This window comes from Diuraphis noxia, unplaced genomic scaffold (assembly GCF_037042655.1).
Source record: "Diuraphis noxia isolate RWA-SAM2 unplaced genomic scaffold, SU_Dnox_SAM2 contig0004, whole genome shotgun sequence".
Classification (NCBI taxonomy): Eukaryota; Metazoa; Arthropoda; class Insecta; order Hemiptera; family Aphididae; genus Diuraphis; species Diuraphis noxia.
The window spans coordinates 46,976,715-47,003,633 of record NW_028301714.1 but is presented as its reverse complement, the minus strand read 5'-3'; the positions used below and the strand labels follow the sequence as shown (position 1 = coordinate 47,003,633).

Sequence of the window (26,919 nt, the reverse complement as noted above, 5' to 3'; positions counted from 1 at the left end):
AATCATTCAATCAATCAATCAAAACATTCACAACTCAGTACTCACTAGTGATGAAAGGATAACAATAATTCAAAAAAAAAAAAAAATATATATATATATTTAAAAAAATAATAAAATACATAAGCGTATTGATATTTTGTTAATCCATTCTTTTCAACATTTACACAGTTTATTTGGGCGATGTACGGTGCCGAACACATCCTATGCCATCCGAGGCACTTGCACAAATCAAATGGCTATTAAAGAGACACACGGACACAAACAAAAGTTTGTGGAAGAAATTGATTACGATGAAATTGAAAAACTTGAAGTACATAATTTATATCTATAATAGTGTTTTTGGTGTCTAAAATATATTGACAGTGTTATTTTATGCTACCTATGTAGATTGTTGGCAAAGGGTCATTTGGTGTTGTTTACCGTGGACGGTGGCGTAACAACTATGTGGCTGTCAAACACATAGATACTGAAGCTGAGCGTAAAGCATTTACAATCGAAGTTCGACAGTTGTCTCGAGTCAACCATCCTAATATTGTCAAACTATATGGTGCATGCACATCAAATCCTGTATGTTTAGTTATGGAATTTGCAGAAGGAGGATCATTATACAACGGTTAGATTGTATTTATTGAAAAAACTAAAATTTTAAATTTATACAAAATAATGATAGAAAAAATCAGTGCAATAATGGTATTGCACTGGTTTTTACCTAAAGTCCTAATTTATTTTTCAATCTTCGTATTTTAAAATATAATGAATAAAGAAAATAAATTTTAGTCTAATTGTCTTCTAATATATTACTCTACTGACTATTAATATCATTTAAATATGTTTTAATTGTATTTTGTGATAAATGTTAATAGTATTACATTGTAAACCTGAACCTCAATACAACTTGGGACATGCTGTTAGTTGGACATTACAATGTGCTGAAGGTGTAGCATATCTTCATAATATGAAACCTAAACCATTAATTCACCGGTACCAAATTATATTTGTGATTTATAAACTATAAACATTTAAAGCTAAATAGAATACATAAAATATGATTTTTTTTTTAGCGATTTAAAGCCACCAAATTTACTCTTAGTGAATGAAGGAAAAACATTAAAAATATGTGATTTTGGAACTGCTTGTGATAAAAAAACATATATGACCAACAATAAAGGTAGTGCTGCTTGGATGGCACCTGAAGTATTTGAAGGTTTGAAATTAATAATTTGTATTGCAATAGTTTTTTACCATTAATATTATATTTTATTAAGGTTCAAATTATACTGAAAAATGTGATATATATAGCTGGGGTATTATTTTATGGCAAGTTCTAACAAGGCTGAAACCATTTAATGAAATTGGAGGATCTGCTTATGGAATTATGTGGGCTGTACATAAAGGAACCAGACCACCAATATTTGAACAATGTCCTCGACCGTTCCAGGAATTGATTACTGAGTAGGAAATAATTACACAAATATTTTTTTTTAATATGATCATATATGCTACTTAGTTAAATAGTAATGTATAAATCTACCTAAATCTGGTATCTTCATACTCTACTCTATTCGACTTAAGAAATGACCTGATCTACAATCAATTTTTGTTGATGATATGCAGGTCACCCACAAATATTTCCTCTACTTAAACAATCTCCAGTAGTTAATCAGAGAAAAATACCAGCAACTTTATTGAATAAATATAATAAAAATATGTTACATATCCTTTAAAAACTGTAAGAGTGATCAATGTGTTTTAATCATACAATACAATAAACACTATTCTTTGATTGTTAGTTGTTTCATTAAATTACTATAATTTCCTTTATTTTTAATTATTTGTTTTTTAATAAACAACATAATGTTTTATTGTGTATTTGATTTCCTTGTTTTAAGGACAACAAATAATTTAATAATCACTATAGTTTAAATATTTATAGAATTTTTTTTATGTTTTTAATACAAACATTGCTTTAAAAGTTCAATAATAATATAATGTACACATGAAAATTAATTCAACTAAATTCAACAAGTATTTTCTGATAGCATTCAATAAAAATTATTAGCTTTAAGTAATAAAATTGAATTGTAGAGATATAGCATATTGGATCATATTTTTTTCAAATTAATTTCAATAATTTACTATCTTGTATATTGTTTTTAAAGGTGTTGGGATCAAAATCCAAATGTTAGGCCATCAATAGATCATGTTGTTCAGGTTATGAGGATTTTAATACAATTTTGTTCTGGACATGACCAACCATTAATGTATCCCAATTATTGTTATTCCATTAGTATGTATAAAACTATTGTATTTTTTCTCTATACTTTATAATATATTGTTCTATTTATAGGTAATGAATTTGAAGAAGACTGTACTTCTGAAGATTCTTGTCCAGAAATTTCTGACTCTTATATTGAAAGCTTAAGTATGTTTATTTAAATCATGTTTAATTTAATTAAACCCCAGAAAAAAAGTCTAATTTGAAAAAATCCAGATAAATAGTCCAAAAATACAAATTATTTAATTCATGGAATCAAAATTAATAAATAATAGTTTTGGTAATTACATTAACTAATTGTGCTTATAACATCAAATATATATTATTATTTTTATTTTAAATGTAAATTTTATGAATTGAATAGTTAGAACTTTTGGATTTTTTTTTAATTTCTTTTAGACCAGAGTTTTTGTCTTCATCTTTTTTCTCCTAGAAGTGTTGACAGAATTCCTATTTAATTATCTTTGACTCATTATTCACCTATTTGTTCACTTTATATCCTTAAAAAAATTGGATTTTTAAGTATCACTGAAGATGTTTTCATCTAAATCCCTTGGTTTTAATAATATATGACTAAAGCTCGGATGTTAATGACCAAAATGTCATTAAAATATGCATTTAATAAAGTCAAAATCTGCGATTATAAGCCATAAAATATATTAAATATACCTATTTTTTCAACAAAAATATGCTAAAAAGGGTAAACATTAATTTAAAAAAAAATTATTCTTTTTAAATGAGTATAGTGTATTTAAAATTACTTTATTACAAAATATACAGTTATTAAATATGAAAATATGATTAATTAGATTCTTATCTATTAAAGTTAAACTTAACATGGGTTTGGTACTTTAAGTATCAGGATTACGCTGTAACAATTATTTTTCTGATATTTTTTACTATTTGAAAGATCTTCAATGATCTGACAATATATTTTTATAAATTGAAAACAACCACTTCTCATTTTCAGAGTTGATCAGTGCATACTTAAATATTTAACAATGTCTTCAGTTTCCATGCCACTGTGTTACTGGCTTATAAATATCTAATCTTCTAATTCTATAAGTATGTCACTCATAAACAGAAAAATGTTAGCGATAATTTTTTATTTGATGAAGTTTCACAAATGAATGATGGTAAATGATAACAATGTGGACAATTTTTAATATTATATACATATGCTAAATAATGCAGAAATATTCAATATATGTTTAATATATGTATTTATATGCTCAAAAATATCAAACATGCAAAATAAGTTTGCATATTAGTATTTAGTAATCTAGACTTCATGAATTTATATCATACTCTGGTATAATTTTGGTTGCTCAAAAAAAATATGCAGTCATAAACATGCGAGAACTATACATATATGACTATTTCAGGGGTATGCCATTTTTTAAGAAATTGTTAAATTTATTTTAACACTATTATGTTGAAACTGATAACCTTAACATTGCAAATCTAATTTTTTGTTAAGCATTCTGGTGCTTTTTAGACATAATCTGTAACAATTATTTTGTTGGTAAAGAGTTTCTTCATTTTTTTTCTTATGGTGTCTCCATTTGAGAAAAAATCTTTGGACCTTTAGATACCTAATCTGACATTGTTATAAGTATTTTATGTTGAATTTCTTTCATTCTTAAATATTTATTTTTATAAAATTAAATGTTATTATACTATGATTTGAAACTTCATGCATTTGTCTTCTTCTTAGGAAATTTCAAATCAAAATGTGATTTGATATGAATCTGTTTCATATTACATAATTACACCTAAAATCCAAATATGTTTGTTGCATATTATTGCATATTTAAAATACTATAGTTATTAAAATAGCGCAATACGCAAAATTATGAATTTGAAAAATTGTTTAATTCTTAGAAAAATGGTATAAGTAGGTTTAATGTTTCTGATCCTGTTATTTAATGAGTGATTATGGGGTTAAAAAAATACTCGTATGGCGTTATTGTCTGGGTGTACTAACCTAACCTATACCGGAGGCCTGTTTGGCAGAATTCCTAATGGGCACACCGGTAGGTTTCTGCCATGCCCCAGAGTGGGGGATGGCGGCACTTGTTCTCCAGACACCGTGACTTGCCCGGAGAAAAATGCCGCCTGATGGTCGAGGATTGAACCTGTTCCGGCTGAGCCATAGCCGACGCGTTAGACCGCTCGGCCACCTCGTCTCCCATTATGGGGTTATAATAGACTTGTTTTAGTGATGCAATTTTGAACAATGTAGTTTTGCTAATTAGATATAAGTTTGTTTGTTCAAAGTAGTATACATTTTGCTCAAAACTGCATTACCAAAACACACCAATATTAGCTTACAATCAACAATCTTAATTTTTATATAAATGTCACATTGAATGTTTGTTTAATAAAAATAAGTAATTTACAATTATTTATTTGGTAGGAAGTCATAAAGGAATTAATGGAATGTTGACAAATGATAGTTTAAAATCTAATCCCAATTTATCAATACCATTAAATGTTAATGTAGAGAACAAGGTATGTTTATTTTTATACCTTATAATTTATTGCACTATTAATTCATATATTATAATTGGTTATAATGGTTTTATTAGTTTGATCAGTATGAAGACTTAAAAATATTAACCATGCCTGGATTTGACAAAGTTGGGGCTTATCAGACTGTTGACTCAACTGACCGGGAAAATGAAACAAATTCAAAGTGTCAAAGTCAACTAGATGGCACTAATAATGAAAAAGGTAAGATTCTCCTGAATTATTATTTAGAAGTTCTTTTTTATCACAAATACTTAAAATTACATTGTATCACATTTTTAATTTACTGTTTCCTAAATGGTTATGGTTTATAATAAAGTTTATCTAACTTTGAGAGGTTTAGAAAGATACCAGCTATTGTGTGTTATCCAAGTTGAGCGCTTCTGTATTAAGCAATATTTTTTTTAATCCTAACTGCCCTCACTCAATATTATTGATAAGCCACTACAACTATTTTTAATTTAATAAGTCAAAAATTATATCCAAATTTCCATCTGAAAAATTCTCTTGATTATTTAAAAAAAAAAAAAAACAATTTTATTTTGGTGAATTTATTTCTTACTTAAAAAATTTTCCTGTATTCTTCAGAAAAATTCAAAATAATATTTTTAATTCTAACGTTAGGGCTCCAAACAAAAAATTTCTTCTCATCTCTTAAGGGTTAATAAAATTAAATTTCATACTTATTTAACTATAAAAGATAAGCTTCTAAGTTTCTCATTGGAGGTTAAGGAGTTTAAGTGTAGAAAAAGGAAAGGCTAATAGAATTAACCTTAAAACATGCAATGTCTAAATTTGAAAAGTTGAAAAATCAAAGATATCCACTTATATAATATTGTTTTATAATAATATATATTTTTGTTTTCATAACTCCATAGTTTGCTATTAGATTAAAATAATATATGAAAATATAAAAAACTATAAATTAAGTGGCCTGTATATTATATTACATTTACCGCATTTGTGTCATTGTGAGCATTTAGTTTGGTATATAAAACAATTTTATATGGAATTAATTAATTTTATGATTTAGACACATATACCCATAAATGTATTTGTTACAAGACAAATACAAATATAAATATATATTATAAGTGCACAAAATTTGACCAAAAATGTGATAATGGTAATAATTTAATTCTGACATAATTTAATAAATAACACAAATTTTCTACAGTTTTTTAAAAATTTTAAAGAGAGTATGGTGTTCGCTTGACCCTTCTGCCCTCATAATAATGAGCGTTCATAATTGTGGCCTGGTAATGATTTTAAGTAGCCCGCAAAAATGTAGAATCAATAATAAAAAAAAAAAATTATGCCACTGGAGGCTGGAGCTAACTATGTTGTATGTGCAAATACCTAGTTACAAATATAATATGTAATTTGATTATAATAGAATTAAACTAGTTCCAAAACAAGATTGTGTCATTTAAAGAAAATGTATGAGTATAATATATTATATAACTATAATAGATGTATTTTTTTTAAATAATTACACATTTATAGCTTTATATGTTTATATACTATATAGTATATATATTATATAAATTATATAATGTATATCATATATATTTAGAATAGTAATATTTAAAAAAAATAATTGTTTTTTATCTGATTAAAATGTGTAAATTGTTTAGACATTTAAATTTGTAAAATATAAATAACCTTAAATAATTAAGACCACTCAGCTACTCAAATGAATCATAGCAAATTTTTTGTTTGGCTAGCATATGTGTCAATATATTGACACTGTGTGTGTGATTTATGCTTGTATGCTGATTGTCAATTTGATTGCCAACCAATGTGTCATAAAGTTTAAAATAAAGTATCATCAAAACAAGATACAATTTTAACTGTACTTAATTAGGATACAACCTACATACCTACTAAATTATATATGATAAAAAATTTATTTATTGAGTTAGGATGTAATATGTTTATGAATAATTTTTTAATACATATTTTTTTGGTTTTGAAGATCGCAGATCATGTTATAAATTTGTTTCATAGAATCAGATACATTAATTTTTTTTTTTAATAAAAACTAAAAATAATTTTATATCTAGTTATTTATTCTTCACAATTGTATGATAATTGAACAAAAATTAAAGTTTTTATGTCATATTTATTGTTTTAAGGGCATATTTTTATATTTTTTCTGGCATACATTTTTTGAGTTTTTAAGATCATAAACATGATTTATAACCCTAGTTATCGTCCACCATAATACCTACGACTAATAAATATTGTCATATTTTTCAGATTATATATTATATATTTTGAATTAACTAAATATTAAATTTAATTACTATAAATTTACGGAAAAAAAATTAAATTATAAAAAATTACAAAAAAAGACATTGAACTTGGATTTTTATAATTCTAAACCATATAATACGACTTTGAATATGGCCAGTTTTCACAAGCTTTTATTATATTTGTGTTAACTTTTAAGCAACGAAATTAAAAATCAAAGAGCATTGCACCCTATAAAAATCATCCTCTTTGTAATGAATAAAAAATCAATCAAATCAGACTCACTATGATACGTAAATTTTTTTTCCTGTAAAGCGTATTTTGAGTAAAAATCGTACTTTTTACTTTTATTCAGCAGTGCCGTTGACCATGTAGGCACGTGCAGCGTGTACGTTGATAAATAGCATACAGATACGATCATTGATTACTAATCAAAAACTATGGTCGATAGATACGAAATTATATATTGCCTAAATATTGCCCCTTTATTAAGACACACACGCACCCCCTTCATACCTATTTTATAACAATAATTATCATAACAATCAAGATTTTATAATAATGTGTGTAGTGAGTCTTTATACATGAAAAATATTTAAAGATATGCTTCGATTTAACTTTGAGAAAGGTTTTTGATTGCAAAGGTCTTTATTAAACAGCATTTTTTCCCCGCCCGAGACTTTTTATACCATCCGTTCTAGTGTACAGTAGGTGTCGAGTGGATCACAGTAATAGCTGTGTTAAATTTGAATGCCTATACGTAAAATGAATACGAATCATTGCATTCACAAAATGCAAAACGATTTTGTGTCTGCTGGCCTACATTTCCATGTATATATTTTACTAATTACAAAATAATTTGAAAATTTGTGTGATTTTGATGACGTTTATTTGATATTATTTGATATATTTATTACTTAACCTTATCATTCTTATAGAAAAAATATCATGTCTATGTATCCTTAATATTTTTGAATTGTTATTAACAACTTAGGAGTTAGGAGGAATTTTATATTACATTTTTAAGCTTTTTGACGTATAATGAATTAAATTTGATATCATCAATAATCATTCATCATGTATGTATAAAAAAAAAAGTGAACAAGTGGTTACCGCTCTGCTGTACAGTATAGTTGTCGAGTACGTCATTGTAATGGTTGTGTAATTCAAAAATATGTGGTCATAGGAATTTTTTTCTGCGGCCTTGCGAAAAAATATTACGGTGTTTAAAATTAAAATTTTAAATATACGATTTTGAGATTTTTATGTACAAGAGATAAAAATCTTGTTGCTTCAAAACACTTTTTCTGCTCACATTGACGATGGTTAATCTAATATTTTACAGATGGAAAACATAGAATTACAAAACAACGATAGATGTTTTTAACGGTGTTGTATCTTAACTTTTAGTAAATTTTTAGGGCTGAGATTTCGATGCAAGGGCATCTTTTTTGATGGTTTGAATTGTTGCTGATTAAAATTGATTTTTTTTTTGTATTTTCTTTTGCATTTCTTGACAAAATTCACCTTAAATTTGTTTATAAAATGAACGAAAATTCTTGCGATTAACAAAAGACTTTCGGCAGGTTTGCTTTTGATTTTGGTTTGAATTGATTTTTTTAAAATTTTTAATCTTAAACTGACAAATAAAAATAAAATAAAATTTAATTTTTTTAATTTTAATCTTAAAAAAATACCTTTTTTATCAAGAAAAAGAAAATCTATTCACATAATCTATACAATAAGTCATTATGATAACAATTAGAAATGAACATAACATGATTCACATGATAGGGGGAGTCACCCACTGGTAATACCCATCACACAAATATTTAGGTTTTATTATATTATGTATGGCTGTCATATATAGTATGCGGTCTACAGGCAAATGCGTTCTACCGGCCGCTGTAGGATGCGGTCTACCTGCGGTTTTTAAATATTAGGCTTAAGTTTATTTTTAATAGATACATTTTAATCTTTTTTATCATTTAGATATACTTTATCTTAATTGTATTATACACAGATAACAATACTTCAACATTTTGTAAAAGTATTGGCTCAATAGTTCAGTATGTCATTTTTAATTGCGGGTCACCACATTTTAACACCATATATTTTGTACACCCAATATGTTGGCAAAAGTAATAATAATTAGTAGTGACGAATCTACCACAATTTTTTTAATTAGCAAAAATCTTGTGGCAAATAATGAAAATGCCGAATGTATTAAGTGTGGAAGTGCTATGAATTTATACCTATGTATAAGGAGAGAGGTAAGGAAAGGAGAGTTCTACGTTGTAAGAGAAAGGGATGTCAAAAAATATAAATTTTTAATGATTAATTTTTTACTAGATATTACTATTACAATAATTATACTATAATATTATGATATTTTTAATTTATTTATTCGGTAGACCGCATACTATATTCGTAAATCGCTGGTAGACCGCGATTTTTATTTTACTAGATATTAATTCGCTATAATCGTGTCATCATATTATTCAATAGTAATAATATTAAAAAAAAATAATAATAATAATTTATAATACATTAAAATAAATTTTGAACAATTTGTCGTCACTCGTCATATATATTATAATATAAGAAAAAAATCATAGAATGAATCCGCGCGTATTTATGGGTATACGGATTTCCTATACCTATACATATATTGATATATTGCTCACATGATAGTATGATATGAAACAATGAGCGTGTTTCACGATAGCGATGCAAAGACATCATGTGAACCTAGCCTAATCAAGTTCCACGTATATATCATATAGTGTACAACTTTTATTAATAATTTTTTTTTATTTTTCGGGGGGGGGGGGGGGGGTTGAACACACACCCCCCCCCCCTAGTCACGCCCCTGGGATTTACCATTGCGATATCTCACGAAATAATGGAGATATCAAAATTCTGGTTTTATAATAAGATTCACAGGGATAAGAATTACAATTATTTCATTTTTTAATTTATTTTAATGTTTTTATAAAAAATGTAAAAAATATATTTTTTTATTTAATTTTTTCCAAAAATATTAAAGATAGCCATTTTGTAGGGTTTATTTTTCTGAAAATATTGACGTTTCAAAATTTTATTTTCATTCATTTCCTGATTTTTAATATTTTTTCTAGTTTTGAAGAAATAAAATATGATTATAAATTAATTCCGTATGGGAATGCGCGCGGCGCGGCGAGTCCCATGTTTATTAACATACGGTGTTAAATAATTCGCAATTTTTCTGGAAACTAAAAAAAATATTAAAAATCAGGAAATTAATGAAAATAAAATTTTGAAACGTCAATATTTTCAAAAAAATAAACTCTACAGAATGGCTATCTTTAATTTTTTTGGTTAATTAAATAAAAAAATATATTTTTTTAACTTTTTTACCATAACATTAAAATCAATTAAAATATGAAATACTTGCAGTTCTTATCCCTGTGAGTCTTATTACAAAACCAGAATTTCGATATCACCATTATTTCGGGAGATATTACAATGGGTAAATCGGGATAAATATACAATATAGGTACGGGACACCTTTTACGAGTATATTGTATATTTTATTTCTATTTTGTATTTTTAATTAATGTGGCAACGTTGCATAAAAGTTAGCAGGTAAAAAAGTTCTCAATCACGTTATTAAAAAAAGTACGGCCGATAAGGACCGTTCTGAATCGTGTTCTAACCGTTCTTAAGACTGCTAAAGTAATCACTGATTACTGCGACTATTAGTCCATACTCCACACATTATCGACCCAGTATCGCTATACGCGTTTCGATAAAAGTAAATTTAATTTCGTTATTTGTTGTTTAGTCGTTGGAGAAGTGTCCGTGTATCCTCGTGTTTTTCGTAGTTATTGAGTCTTATATTATTAGTCTTATACGCAAACTTCTTTTCAATTTAGTCTTGCTGAATTAGGGGCTTTTAAATTTGCTCCTATAACTTCCGTCGATGTGGAAAGATCCTTTAACCGCTATAAAAACATATTGCGTCCTAATCGACGTCGATTTACTTTTGACAATCTAAAAAAGTATATGATTGTCAATTCTTTGTTGACGACAAAGTAGATTCCAATGAATGAATACTTGTAATTTTTAATTTTTAATTTAATTTGTATTCCTAAATAGTAATTAGTAATTAATATTCATAAAAGAATAATATAATGTAGTGTTGTATAATTTATATTTACGTACTCATTTTATATTATTTTAGTTAAGAATAAAAACATTTTTTTTTTTTTTTTTTTACATATATTGTATTTTTAATTACATATTTAGATAAAATTAAATACATATATATGTACATATTTTTGAATTTTTAATACATACAAATCTGCACCCTAGTATTTACCTAAAAAAAAGTTTTGTTAAAAATTGGCTACCTGCTGCTTCCGGTAACAGTTTGAGAGCAGACATTTTCAATACTTAAATTTCGAAAAAATAAATATCGTACACGTTTAAACGACGAACATATGAATACAGTTTTAAGAGTATCAACATTCAATATAAAAACGGATATAAACGAATAAGCCCGAAAAATTCAATCCCGAAAATCACACTAGAAACTAAATACTTTTGCACTCAAGGATTTAATAAATATTTATTTTAGATTCTGAGCGGAGCGATGAATGTATTGATTTCATCATAATGTGTGTGTTTTTTTTTGTGTCTGTCATCACGTTTTGGGGCCGTAAAAGTGCTTCGATTTTTGACTTCAGCACCTCGTTCGATCAGAAAGTGAATCTAGTTGGTACTTTGGGGGGCCAAAAGTGAAACATTCTTAATACTTTTCTAAATAATCGAGAAAAACAAACTAAAAATTAAGGGAAAAACGGGAAATTTTACGCACACTCATTTTTCGACAAAATCGATTTTGGTTTTTGATTATTTTAAAATAAATATTTTTTAGTTTCATTATAAAGAGTTTTCATTGTTAAAATTAAAGTATATTATGTAAGAGTTCTGAGTTTATCAGTTTATGCATGGTTATAGTATATCTATCTAAAGTAAATCACGCTTAGATTTTGCAAGATGTTTAGGGTAATATTATAATATGTATATTATATATATATATATTAGATTCTGAGCGGAGCGATGAATGTTACCATGATGTGTGTTTTTTTTTCTTTATGTGTCTGTCGACTGTCATCACGTTTTGGGGCAGTAAAAATGCTTCGATTTTCGATCAGAAAGTGAATCTAGTTGGTACTTTGAGGGGTCAAAAGTAAAAAATTCTTAATACTTTTCTGAATAATCGAGAAAAACAAACTAAAAATTAAGGGAAAAACGGGAAATTTTACGCACACTCATTTTTCGACAAAATCGATTTTGATTTTTGATGTAACTTGATGTAAGTTAAAATTTTGACTAAATACGTAAAAATTACGGCAATGTTCAAATTATCTTAGATAGAAATTCATAAAAGTTTTTCTTTTTAATTCTAAGATTTGAAAATTTAATACAAGGCTCCTAACATATTTTTACAATTGCAGTTGAAAAATAAAATAAATACATAGTCACAATTTTTTTTTTATAAGCATTCAAAGTTTGAATTTTGACAACATATTATGTAAATATCACGAAAATTCGTAAATTATTTTATGCTAGAAATTCATAAAAAATTTTCCTTTTATATCTAAGATTTGAAAATTTAATACAAGGCTCATAAATATATTTTTACAATAGCAATTGAAAAATAAAAGGAATACATAGTCACAATTTTTTTTATAAGCATTTAAAGTTCAAATTTTGACTAAATACGTAAAAATTACGACAATGTTCAAATTATCTTAGATAGAAATTCATAAAATTTTTTCTTTTTAATTCTAAGATTTGAAAATTTAATACAAGGCTCCTAACATATTTTTACAATAGCAGTTGAAAAATAAAAGAAATACATAGTCACAATTTTTTTTTATAAGCATTCAAAGTTTGAGTTTTGACAACATATTATGTACCTACAAACCATGAAAATTCACGAATTATTTTAAGCTAGAAATTCATAAAAAAATTTCTTTTTAAATCTAAGATTTGAAAATGTAATACAAGATTCCTTACAAGTTTGTAAATTTTTATCACAAATAGTCCACCGGAAATTCAAATTAAATTTTTATGAGCATTTGAAATTTACAACATTGGATTTTCACTGGATTTCACATTTAGCTATTTTCTTATTTTGGTGTAACTCTAAAAGTCTAAAACGAATGAACACAGATACTTGAAATTTTCACTGAATGTTTATATAGGCATTTTCTGTATTTGATAAAATTTTCAAAATATTTAGATTTGTTTTGAGCTGTTAACTGACATCTTAATTTTTCAACTTTTTTAGTTTTTTTTTCTATAAATATCGATAAAAATTTATTTGTTGGCTAGAAAAGCTTGAAAATTTAATACAAGGCTTCTAAAACATTTTAACAATAGTAAAAAAAAATATTAAAAATACATAGGCACGATTTTTTTTTATAATCATTCAAAGTTTGAATTTTGACAAAATACGTAAAAATCACAAAAATTCGCAAATTATTTTACGTTAGAAATTCATAAAATTTTTTCCTTTTATATCCAAGATTTGAAAATTTAATAAAAGGCTCCTAAAATATTTTTACCATTAGCAATTGAACAATAAAAGAAATGCGTAGTCTTAATTTTTTTTTCTAAGCATTCAAAGTTTGAATTTTGACAACATATTATGTAAAAATCACGAAAATTCGCAAATTATTTTAAACTAGAAATTCATAAAAAATTTTCTTTTTAAATTTAAGATTTGAAAATTTTTAATAATTTATAATATATCCTAGACTGATAAACCGTCTTCGCTCAGAATCGTTTTTCGTATACAATGATATAATATCATTGGATTCAAATTTAATTCCATCCATTACAGTAACTCACTTGTAACCTACTGTACAGCAGAGCGACATCCACGACTTACCCGCCTTTTTTAATTTTCTTTACTAATGAATTATTAATTAATAAGTAAACCTCGCAATGTGAATCTAATAACAAGATTGTTGCTTTTCATAAAAATTGTATTTTTAACAACTATTATTTTAATTAAGTATGCGCCCCTCAATAAAAAGCTAATAAAATATATGCCCGCATAAGTAAAATGGATGACGATTTCTGAACTAATGGAACACATTTCATACTCATTTACATAAATTCAATCAAAATATTTAACTAATGATTATATTTGAATCATATATTTAAGAATTTGGATTCTTGTTTTGTCTATGTATCATTTATCAAATTTATGTCATACAGAAACAATAGAAATTAATTGGATCAGACCCAACAGAATAAATAGCAAAAATAGATTCAAACTGTTTCTTAGGGAAAAAAACTCGTCATAAATTTCACTCAAATCACAGTCATATTTAAATGTCATGATTAAAATATTCCTATGATTAAATTTGTATAGTTGGATACTTTTTGATTTATATTTATTAATTATTTATAAAAGAAGTTGGTCTGTGTGTGTTTAATATCTACATTTACATGTGTGTATTTGTATTTGTATTATGAATATTATATATTGTATAAGAAAAAATATTGACCATGTGAAAAAAATTGTTTATGTTCATTATTATTAAGAGGACGTGATTTGTGCCCTTATTTGTTTTCTCCGTCTTACATGTGCGTAACATACCAAATTTTATGCTCAGCAGATCACTTTTAACTCCGTTAGTTAAAAAATTAGAGTGAATTGACCTCTTATAACATTTAAAGGTAAGAATATTATTTATTCGACCTCATGGGTTTTTTCTATATTTTAATTTTGAATCGAGTTATAAAATGTATAAAATTATAAATATTTTGTACATCTTAAAATACTTATAATTCGCTTCAAAACTAAAATATATTAAAAAGTTCGTTTTAATCGTTTGAGGATAAATCGTTATCGTTACGCTATTTCGTAAAAATTTGAAATTCAAACGCAAATTTTTCCTATAATGATGCTTCGAGTTTTCTCTATAGCTATTTGAAGGAAAAATTATGGAAAACTTAGTGTTGTATTTTTAATCCTTAGTTATAAACACAAACAATTTCATGATTTTTCAACTTCAAAATTACTTGCAAATATTCGCGTTTTCGATAGATTTCGTAAAAATTTGAACTATAAACGCTTATAAAAAAAAATTGTGACTAACGATTTTTAATTTTTTTTAGTTACAATTAGAACAACTCATAAGGATCCTTGTATTAAATTTTCATGTTTTTTTGGTTGTCCATCATTTTTTCACCGACACTTCAAAAAAAAATTCTCAAAAAAATCGAAAATTTAAGTGGTCTATAAATAACTAAAAAATAGACGAAAATTTTTGAAAATTAAACTATATTATTATATAGATATCACTAACATTAACATTTGATGAAAATTTCAAGTATTTATAGTGATTATTTTTTGAATTACAACCATATAAAAATATCGATTTGGTCGAAAACTGGTTTTGCGTAAAAATTCCCGTTTTTCTGTCATTTTTTTTTTGTTTTTCTCGATTTTTTTGAAAATTGTTGGAAAATGTTTACTTTTGACCTCTATAATGCACCAAGGATATTCACTTTTACGTCGGAAACCAACCCCAAAGTTTGAAATTGAAGCATTATTTCGACTAGTTATGCTGTACACAGACACAAAAACAAACATAAAAAAAAAAAACACATCATTGTAAAATCAATACATTCATCACTTCGTTCAGAATCTAAAAATACCCTTTTAAAATTTGCCCCACTGTGTACCCTTTTTGAGTACTCTGATTTATTTAAAAAAAATTTTTAAGGCAATGACCGCAAAGTTAAATGATCTATCAAAGAGATCATTTTCCTGATGTCACGTGAATGCAAGTTACTATTTTAATAATAAATCACATCAGCGTGAGTCATATGGTGAATGACCCATGGCTTGGCCAAAAAAAAGCTTTTAGATTATTTGTTGTATAATGCACTTATGTGTATATGCAATCAGCTATTATTTGGTGTTAATTATAAAATTTTAATGCTCAACAGCATAACAATAACAATTACACAATTTTTATGACTGAAGTGTTTAAACAATATTGTTAATTAATGTTTTTGTTTACAATTTTAAATTCAATATCTTAAAATTTGATAAAATAGCATATATTCTTAGAATGTATTTAGGTATACATATATTTATTTATGTTTTTATAAACATAAATAAATATAATCTATGAAGATGTTAACAATAGCTACTAATATTATACAAATAAAAATTGTATTCAATTTTATACTATAACATTTTATGCATAAAGTGTTTTTATGAAGATATTCTACTTAACCTAACTTGAATAATAGATTGATATGCACCTACATTATATTATTATTTATTTGTGTACGTAAATACAGAAGTATATTTAACAGTTATCTTTAATAATTATTCAAATAAAGAATTTAAATTAAATCGTCCTTCTGAGATGAGTTTAGTGCTTACTTTTTAAATTGGTCTGGCCTGCAAATGTAAATGAAATCAATATTTTTTCATTCAGGCATAAGCAGACATCAAGAACTTATGGGACGACTTAATACTTTCTCTTCCCTCCAAAAAAAAAAAAAAAACAACCCAATGTCCATCTTTAATTATGTGCTTTGCTGTTAGATAGGCGCAAATATGAATTTTTAACTATTCTTAGACCTTGTTTTGTCATACATTTTATTTGACAAAAATAAGCCAAAGCAGGGAATTGCACCCTTATCCCCCGTGAGCACGTCCATCATGTCAGTCAGTATATTCCAGTTTTGCCTCGTATTATGAGTAAGGTGGCTATTCGCCAGTATCAGTATGGACAGTATGTCAATGCAAACATAGTGTTTCCGGTGTTTATAGCCTCAGAAGGACGTGACCTTATAGTTGTTCAACTAATATTCTTGTTATTCCAATATCAATGTCCGATGTTTTACTTTAAAGCACTTATGTAAAAAATGTATTTATAATCAATTTGATCTATGAAAACAATTGTTAACTTTACAATATTTGTAGATTTATAGATATTGGTGAGGAAAGTCTTATTTTATTAAATAATAAAAAAAGTCTGATGTTCTATTTCAAATTTTATTTCAAAACAAAATAGTTTGACTATAATTAATGAATTTGTTCGAAAAAATCTTTTTACGATGTTTTTATTCGGTTATTACTAGTAAACGTATAATTTTTAAAATATAAATTATTATGATAGTAATCCACACTAATCTATTAGTATATACAAAATACAAAATATTCATACGCTCGTATCTATTTTTAGTGTTTTAAAATTATTTTCACGCCTAAATTATAATGTATTTGACTTATTACAATATTTTAAATAATGTTATTAAAAATTGCCTTAAAAAGTGTATATCTTATTTATTAAAATCCATTTTTTCTAAGAAAAAATTACTACATTTAAATAAAAAAATTATATTTATAAACACAGAAAATGCATTTTTCACTATACAAACAAAACATTTAAATAGGCAAATGATATATTTTTCTTAATGTATCGTTGTTTCTAAAATAGGGCTATTGGATTTGGGCTTCTGCATTTGAATATTAAATTTATATTAGCTGTATATAAAATATTTTGTTGTCACTTGTTAAATTTATCTCGTTTGCTCATATAGCCTTTTTACAATTGTTTAGAATAATAATAAAAATACATTTGTGTAAAGAGATTGAACGAGAGGGTAGTCGACGAAAACGTCTCTTAATAAAGAACGTGGCCAGATAAATTTAGAATTTACGTAAATAGCTATAGCGGAACACAAAGACGTGTTCGGTGTTTAAAATCCCGGTATACTAAATGGCTGCCTAACACTATTAAGTAATTGGCGATGTTACAATTAATAATAAATTACTAAGTGGCAAACAGTTTGAGAACTTATTATTTACTTAGGTGTACCTATTTTAATTTTAATTGCACGGTTGATAATCTCGTTCATCGTACGTACCTTATAAGATGTCAGCACACTATTTGTTTTCTCTCTAACTTACACGAATTACTTAATTTTTTCGTTCTTTTAACGATATTTAAATTTTTAAGCGTTTTTAATATTTCACAAACTCACAGTTAAAATTAAAATTCAAATGTATTAAAAATGTAACCATACAAACAAATAATTTTCAAATGTTCGTAACTTTAAGTTTGATAATTGGTAAATTTAGTCTAATACTAAATCTTACAACACAATATTGATTGAGCTTAAATTTAATTCGCCATATGACCATATTATTGCGTGTTGGTCAGAAAGAAAAAAACTGCAAATTCCTACGCTAGTAATCTCTTAAATAGCAGTCGTCAGTATCACACATAGAAAAGTGTAGTTGATTTAACTCTCGAAAGTGTCAATGATATGCGTAACTGTACGTCGTTTTCCAGCCAGTCCTAATTTGTTGTCAATTTAACAAAAACTGAATGTTGATTAAAACATTTATTTTAAATACGTAATTATTAGTTATCTTTGTTAAAATGTTGAGTTGAAATAATCACTACCTTATTTGAAATAATTATGTTTTGGGTAACTATAATAAATTATTCGATGTTAAAATAACTCCAACTATTAGTGAAATTAACCCTATTTATAATATAGATCAAAGTCATAAATATTATGACTCATAATCAATCATATTAATATTTTCGTATTATTCTTAACTGTAATTTGTAGTAGCATACAGTTTTGAGTATACTAATTAATAGATATTGGCAAAGTTAAAAACGCAACAAAATAAGTATCTTTAAAGTACTACTCAGTACTCACTATAATATTATAGTCACTCTGGTGTCTAGTCATGGCATCTTCATCTCACATTCATATAGTTAATTATGACTGTACTACAAGAAATTGAATAATACCTATCTGTACTTTATAGTTTATAGAATATCATAAATTTATAATCATAAGTCCTTAAACTTAAGTAACAGTAAGTTATACACTAATACGCCTACTAGTAGGTAGTAGGTATTAAACTACTAATTATACTATAGTACTTGGTAGTCGTATTGGCGTAAATAAATTAACTATTGCAATATACATATACATTATATACATATTCAAAACATAAAAATAATTTAAATATCAACCGTTTATTCGAAAAAATAATAAAACAGTTAATGTTAAAATTAAAATAACTCTTTTAATTAACTAGTTATTAGTAATAGTTAATTTACTTTAATATTGAATTGAAATTTCGTAATATTATTTTTTAAATAATATTAAATAATAATTTTTTATTATAATAGTTTTTTTCGTGGTTATTTTTCCTCGTGGTCATTTATTAGTTATTACCAGGGCTGTGAATTTAATGCACTTAAAAACTATTAAATATGCATGCATATATGCACTAAAATCTGACAAAATATGCTCTAAAAATTCTTAAAATATGCAAAAATTAAACTTTTATTTTTATTTTTTTCATTAGTATAATTTTTTTTTATTAATTTTAGTTTAAATATTAGTATTTTTACTTCTTGGTATGAGTATATGAGTTATTAATCTTAACTAGTCTTGGTCTTCGTCGAGTTGATATCTCAGTAACTTAATTTAATCTCGATTTCAATAGTACAATAGTCAATAATATTACACGTTAAATACCCGAGTAAAAATAGAATAATTTCGATAAAACTATAAAAGTTATAGTTTATACTATAAGATTGATCGAAAAAATGTAAATATTACGAAAAAAAAGCATTTAAACAAAAAAATTATTAAAACATACATTTATATGCCCTAACCCATGAAATATACAAAAATATGCAAAATAAAATTTGGTATTTGAACTACAAATAAGTCAAAACAAATTTTGGCCGAATCCATTTTTTTATAAAGTGTAGTGAAAAAACATGCAAATGCATTAAATTCACAGCCCTGGTTATTACTTATTACTAAAATTATTTTACAGGTAAAACGTCGAATTGAACTTTAAGGTCAATAATGAATAAATATTGTTTTATATATCAAAACTTAAGATACATTTAATATTTAAACTCAAAACATGAATTGATGTATTTATTTGAACAAAAAATGTTGCAATTATTATATATTGGCAGTGAGACGATAGACTAATAGTTATTAGGAAACAGTTATAAACTTACAATGATTCATCTTCGAAATAGTTTGAATATATTAGTTGAACAAATTACGCATACAATTTACTAAATAATAATACCTTGGTACTTATTTCACTTTTAATTTGAATAGAATATCAGAATATTGCGTAATTGCCCTTGGATGATGCATTCCAAAACAGATGTACATGATGTATTTGTTGTACATTTTAGTTGAAAATAAATATTTATTTATGTTTTTAATATAGTTACGCATTATAATATGAAGGTACGACACCTTTTTTATTCAACAAAATACTTTCATGATTTGTGGTTAACGGATGTCAGATCTGTGGTCCAGATGTCTGGAGTGATCTGGCTCACGTTGTAAAGGGTGTGAGTCATTCGGCTAGATTTAGACACGACACGGCTGTAGAGAGAGTAGTGTTTTCCTAGTGTTGTGTATTTGTCTGTTTATTTCCTTGCTCGATTCCTGACGGACAACAACTATGTGTGAGCTTAGTGAGTGCGTCACAAATGAATACTATAGTAAGTAAGTAGCCAATCTATTTGGCTTCGTTTGCTTAATGATCTGCCTCATCAATAGATATTATTGTAAATCAATATATGATAGAAAATTACTTAAATTACAATTTATTAAACACAATCCATAATCCAATAATTATTGATTTGGAAACTGTCAATATAATATAATGATTAGTGTATTAATATTTTAACAATTTTATATAATGTTATTTATCCAGATGTTTCTGGAACTCATCCTGAACTGGATAATTTGTACTTGATGTTAGATCAACAGTTACATCCAATACCCCCGGATAACACTTGTCCACAATCAGTTCAAATATTTGAAGAACACAAACAGGTACCTAAATTTAATTTAATTATTTTATTTTTTTATGCTATATAAGCTATTTAAATTTACTTTTATAAATATATCATAGTCTTATTTCTGTATAAATGGATTTATAATTGTTACAGGAATTAATAACTGTTGTAATAATTAAGTAACCAAAATTATTGATATATAGTTTATATGGAAATTATATGTTTTGAATTATAATTAACATTAACCAAAGTGAAAATTATTTAAATGAATGAATTTTAATAAATTATTCCAATCTCAATGTAAGGTTACTAATAAGGTGTAAATAATAAATTCTTAGGATTTTCAAAAAATACTAAATCTGTAAAAAACTATCTGTTTTTGAGTTTATCCAGTACCTATATAATTGATAAATATTTTATTATTTTTTAATTTTTTAATATTAACAAGCCACTACAAAATTGAAAAAATAAACTAATAGATACATATTTTTAGCTTGCTCAAGAATATTTAAAAGTGCAAACCGAAAGAGCATATTTATCAAGACATATGGAGCAATTGGCAGAGCGATTAAGTCAAGAAGAAATTTTGTGCGATGAAGAAGTAGATGAAGATGATGAAGAAATTAAAAAGCTCAAAAATGAAAAAGTGAGTATTGATAACATTTTTTTCATCTTAATCTATAAGTATTGTCAATGTTGAAACAAAAACTGAAATTAGGTATTCGTTTAGTATGTGATCTACCGGCAGCGTAACCTACTGTATTGGGTATTTGTTTAGTATTTTTACCTTTCAGTCAAATTAAAAATCATAAAATTGTGTTTTATTTTTATCATTATTAATTAATTAATTATACAACTATAAAATAATACAGGATTAAATTTATTAATGTCAAAATTGGCTAAGCAAAATATTAGTAAAAAAAAAAATTGTATGAATATTGAATACACATACCTATTACAGCAATATGACAAAATTATTTTAGAAATGTGATAAAATTATTTTATTTTTACGAAATAATATTATTGTACTTAATTATAGTTCTAATCTTCTATAAAAAAGGATGCACATTTTTAAACTCATTAATTCATTGTCATAATTTATCTGTTTAATTGTTTGTATCAAGCTGGCTCTGCAGACCGTAGGGGATGCCATGGCATGTCCAGCATCCCATCTGCGCGCGCCTATGCAGCTTACAATTTATATTATTAAATACCTACTTATATAATTTTATATTTATGTATAGGTTACTACATTAAATACTTTACTATATCGGTGTATAGTGTACCTCATCATCGAATAGGTTGCTGTATTAATGTATTGAATTTACATTTAGTATACAAATTTTAAGTTCTCAGTCAATTTGTTAAATTAAGAAATAATGTTAATATATATTGTTACTATATTATTATGGTATAAATAATTTGTATATTTTTTCTATGGGTTTTTTTTTCTGCGATTCAAAATCAATACACAGGGTAAATCTAAGAATGACTTTGATATGATTATACATAGATATTTTGAATAATGTTCGATTTATTATTTTATCTAGGAATATTTAACACAATTAAGCCAAAACCTCAAAAAACAACTAGAAATGATACATGTAAAAAAAAGTAACCACTCAAATGAAAATGAACCATCATCATAGCAATTATGAATTGTTTTGTATTAGACTAAGCGGCTTAAAGTAAATATAGTTTGGATTATAGTTCATTACTTTAAGTAAACTTTTGATTGTTAAAATACTTAAATATGGTGCTGGTAGTATTAGCAATTTACTCTCCAGTAAGTATTTGTCATAATTTAGTCTCTACTATAGTAACAATTGTTACTTCATTAATTATATTTTATAAACATAACAATATGCTGACTAGATTTTAAGCCCCTCTTGTTTTGTTGCACACTTATTATTGTAAGGCTCAGGCCAAATATCAATATGTAAGGGAACAGCAGTTCTCCACGATTACTATCACACACACCTGAACTCCGAGACAGCCCTAATGTTGGTAAACTTAGTTTGTAAATAATAATAAACTTTTATGTATTGATATAATTATGTGAATTAATCTACATTTATTTTTTATTTTTAAGTCCTAATTACCATTTTTGCTCCCGAACTACAGTTAAAATATTTTCAAAAGAAACTAACTTCTTCCCTAAATATCTTTTATTTAACTGATAATCTCTGACCATGTTACACTTGGGATCCTAGATTTATATTTAAAAATATTGGACATTTTAGATCATATCTATATTTTAGAATTACATTGGTATTAACCTTGGGAGGGGTTGAAGGGAGTTATGTCAGCAATTAACAATATTTGTGTTGGAACACCGGGACACTTCATTAAAATACGAGATGTATAGAATCCCTATGTTACACTATATTTTGATCTTTTTTTTTTTTGGATAAAATTACCAGGTACCGCAATATGATATACAAACATCTTGTTAAAACCTAATAATTTAACAAATTTATGAAGGTATCTATACTGAGTATACTTTAAGAGTAATTTTAATACTCATGCAATTTATTATGATCTCTCAAATCTTAATAAGATATATATTTGATTTAAAATTTTTTTCTATTTCCCATACAAAGTTTTAACTCTTTTTAAAATATTATTACCATTTGTAATTTAAATGAAATAATTAGTAAAATTGTATACATCATGTACCCCACAAAATTATCAATGAAATAACATAATGTCACATAATTAATATTATTATGTACAAAAAATATTGCTTACAATTAGAAAAAACACGAAACTTAAGTTTCAGTATTTTAAACACTTCAAAATATATAGTGGACTGCTTAATGTATAAAATATTTATTAAATTATGTATTTTTACTTTAACATTATGTAGAACTATGCACAAAATCAAATATTCATTTCTTGTCACATTCATTTTTTACCCATCATCAATAAATCATAATTAAGTTAAAATGAGTAACTTGTACATCAATAATTACTGTTAACAACATTGATATACTATCACAGTATATTAGTATATGAAAGTAACAGTTAATCATCAATATAGCAATAATACCACCAACACTAATAAACATGTTAAAGGCAATATAAATAACATAATACTTAATCTAATTTTATTTTGATAACTTATTGTATGTGTATTTGATAATAATTATTTTATTTTATTTTTTTTAAATTATACTTGGTAAATTAAGAGGTGTTTGGAGTTTTGTAACCCTAAAGCTGTGTTCTGATTTTGGATACATTTATATTTATCGGAATCAAAAATTTATGTCACTACTTATAACAGGAAATCAGAAACTTTGTTGCAAACATGTGTTTTTAACAAATGTATTCTAAGACTTACCGCTGATTGTACAGAAAATAATATTGTTTAAATATTAAATATGATATGTTATAAAAACATTTTAGATGAACTTGCATGTTGTATTTATGTTAAATTGATATACGCTGAATTTTTTTTCCATCATATTTCAGTATAAATGTTCTTAATTATATATAATATTAACATACTAATGTTAATATTTTGAAAGTTGTAAAACATGAAGTATGTAGTATAATTAACTAATAGTATTATTTTTTATCTGGTTTATTATTATGTATGTTGTTGTATTAGATATTATGTAAATTTTATTATTATTTTAAAATTTTGGTTATATTTTTTGTATAAATGGTTATCAAATTTGTCATTTGTGCTCTAGTCAAATAAATGCCAAATTATTGTTTATGCATTTTATAGTATTAGATTGTATTTAGAAATATTTAAATTGTTTTATTTACATTTAAAATTTTATCCCATTCATAATCATTGATAAAACAAGAAAACAATTATTTTATGTTATTATTAATAACATGTATAATAATATATTATATTTTTAAAAAATTAAACAATATTAATTGTAGTAATTACATAGGAAAATAAACATTATGTATACTAAAATTTAAAAAATTTAAATTAAAATTTTATTAGATAATGATTTCAAAATTACTAGATTGTTTTCAATAAATATTATATCAATAGAGATACCTTGAGACTTGAAAAGGGTTTAAAACATATTTTTTCAACCTCTCTTGATGGATGAAGTATAGCTCACACAATTGACATACAAGATTTTTACTGTAGCTCATTCACATCAAATATCATAATTTTGTTTTTTTTTATAGAGATGTGGTTGGCTACATAGTACATAGTTTATTATATTATTATGATCATTATATTACATAAACATTTTATTTTATTTTTTTGGTTTCCATTGTTTACAGATTATAAAATATTTACCATTTTATAAAGATAGTTTTATTCATTCGTTATTATGATTTTTGAATATTACATTATCACCTACAACTAAACCATCTTTGGACCATCATGGTCCAAGTTCTCGGCATCATCAGTATTTTAAGAGTATTTTTATTATTTAAAAAAATGTTTGTGTATATTAATTATATTTATAGTTTTATTTTTAACTAAATAAAACAACGACATTTGGAACATACCAAATTCTAAAAATAGTTATTTTAACAATTAGTGCATTGACAACATATTTTCGGCAATGTTGTATTTTATGGGTGGTCCAGAGTATCAACACTCCCCTACCCTAGAAAAAATAAAAAGGTTCAAAAAATCAAACCTTAAATAGTTAAATGAGTAAATAACTAGCTACGTGTAGATACAGAGAAATCAAACATTAATTTGTATTTAAAATACCTGATAATGGAATGACATAATTATTAATTCAAACTTATGTATTTCTTATAATATTATTAAACTTACTTACTTTTTGAATCAGCATAATTTTTAGTAAGAAAATGAATCTATTAGATACTCAGAACTTTGTGGGGTGTTAAGTAAGAAATTATCTGTAATTTTCCAATGTATATAATAGTTTGGTAAAATAAAGGAAAGCTCATAGGTGGTAGTGGTGGTACGCGAAGAAAATCTACCTTTAAAAAAAATTAATTTATTAATAAAATTCTATACATATAACATAAACATACACATTATTAATAAGCAAAATAATGGTCAGGTGGTACGTAAAAATTTTCAAATTGTGTAAGTGGTACATGACTATAAAAAGGTTGAGAACCGCTGCCTTAGATCATATATAATCTAAGCCTATTACCTGGTGACTTACTGATCTCTTGATGTGGTGGCAAAAACTTTCAGTGTACCTAGTTACCTGTATACTGTACAGGGTGATCCATTTAAGTGGGTACACTAATTATCTCGAAAAGTATTAACTTTTAAAAAAATTTTGTTTTAACTTTTAGATTTATGTTTTTCATAGAATTATGATCAAATTTGCATATGGGTGTAATAGTACATTTAATTAATCAGGTACTAAGTACAACAGCTTTCAATATTGACTATTGTTACCTATTAGGTCGAACGGTAATTTTACGGTATCAAATTTATTAGTTAAAGCTCCTAGTCTTTACAAATTAAGAAATAGTATAAACAATTTAACAATGCTGTATTTACTGACTATAATACCTCCTTCAACTCAACCACCAATACTTTGAGGAGCTGTATCTGAATTTCGCAAACCAATCAACAAAAAATAAAAATGTTAATGCGTAAATTCATTAAAAAAAATAGTTTTATTAATTCGTGATATTTATATTATATGTTACCATTTGAAAATTAAAAGTTGATAGTGGTTTTACCAATAAATATAAGGGTGAAAAAAATTAAAATATACGGTTTTACCTTTTGTAGTTTTAGAAAAACATAAACCTGAAAGTAACAAGAGAAAAAATGTTTAAAAAAAGTTAAATTTTTCGAGATAATTAGTGTACCCACTTAAATGGATCACTCAGTATACCATGATAAAACAGATCTATTTTGTCATGTTGTATATATACAGTATACAGACTATAAACTATACAGAATAGTATGTATTAATAATTTAATACACAATTAACATTTTAATGTAATAATATGAGCTAATAATAAGTAAT

At 25.4% G+C, this 26,919-nt stretch overlaps 1 protein-coding gene across 2 annotated transcripts; it reads left to right on the top strand.

Moving 5' to 3' along the window:
* The first annotated feature begins 5 nt into the window (after positions 1-5).
* LOC107169096 (mitogen-activated protein kinase kinase kinase 7-like) lies at positions 6-23,018 on the top strand. 2 transcript variants are annotated; one of them, XM_015518735.2, is made up of 12 exons: positions 13-310; positions 388-613; positions 864-981; positions 1,062-1,204; positions 1,266-1,452; positions 2,160-2,287; positions 2,348-2,422; positions 4,695-4,789; positions 4,867-5,011; positions 20,880-21,001; positions 21,458-21,610; positions 22,515-23,018. In XM_015518735.2, exons 1-12 carry the CDS (start codon positions 233-235, stop codon positions 22,611-22,613), a joined length of 1,569 nt encoding a protein of 522 aa, XP_015374221.2. In that variant the 5' UTR covers positions 13-232; the 3' UTR covers positions 22,614-23,018. The 2 variants fall into 2 exon arrangements, with proteins under 2 accessions (XP_015374222.2, XP_015374221.2); XM_015518736.2 differs by lacking the exon at positions 22,515-23,018 and having other exon boundaries at positions 6-310; positions 21,468-21,604.
* Positions 23,019-26,919: the final 3,901 nt, after the last annotated feature.

Excerpts from the sequence above, each read along its gene's own strand:
- LOC107169096 (XM_015518735.2), top strand. The coding sequence starts at position 233 with ATGGCTATTAAAGAGACACACGGACACAAACAAAAGTTTGTGGAAGAA. Across the intron at positions 614-863 it reads AGGAGGATCATTATACAACG|TATTACATTGTAAACCTGAA; the intron begins GTTAGATTGTAT and ends AAATGTTAATAG. Across the intron at positions 21,002-21,457 it reads TATTTGAAGAACACAAACAG|CTTGCTCAAGAATATTTAAA; the intron begins GTACCTAAATTT and ends ACATATTTTTAG.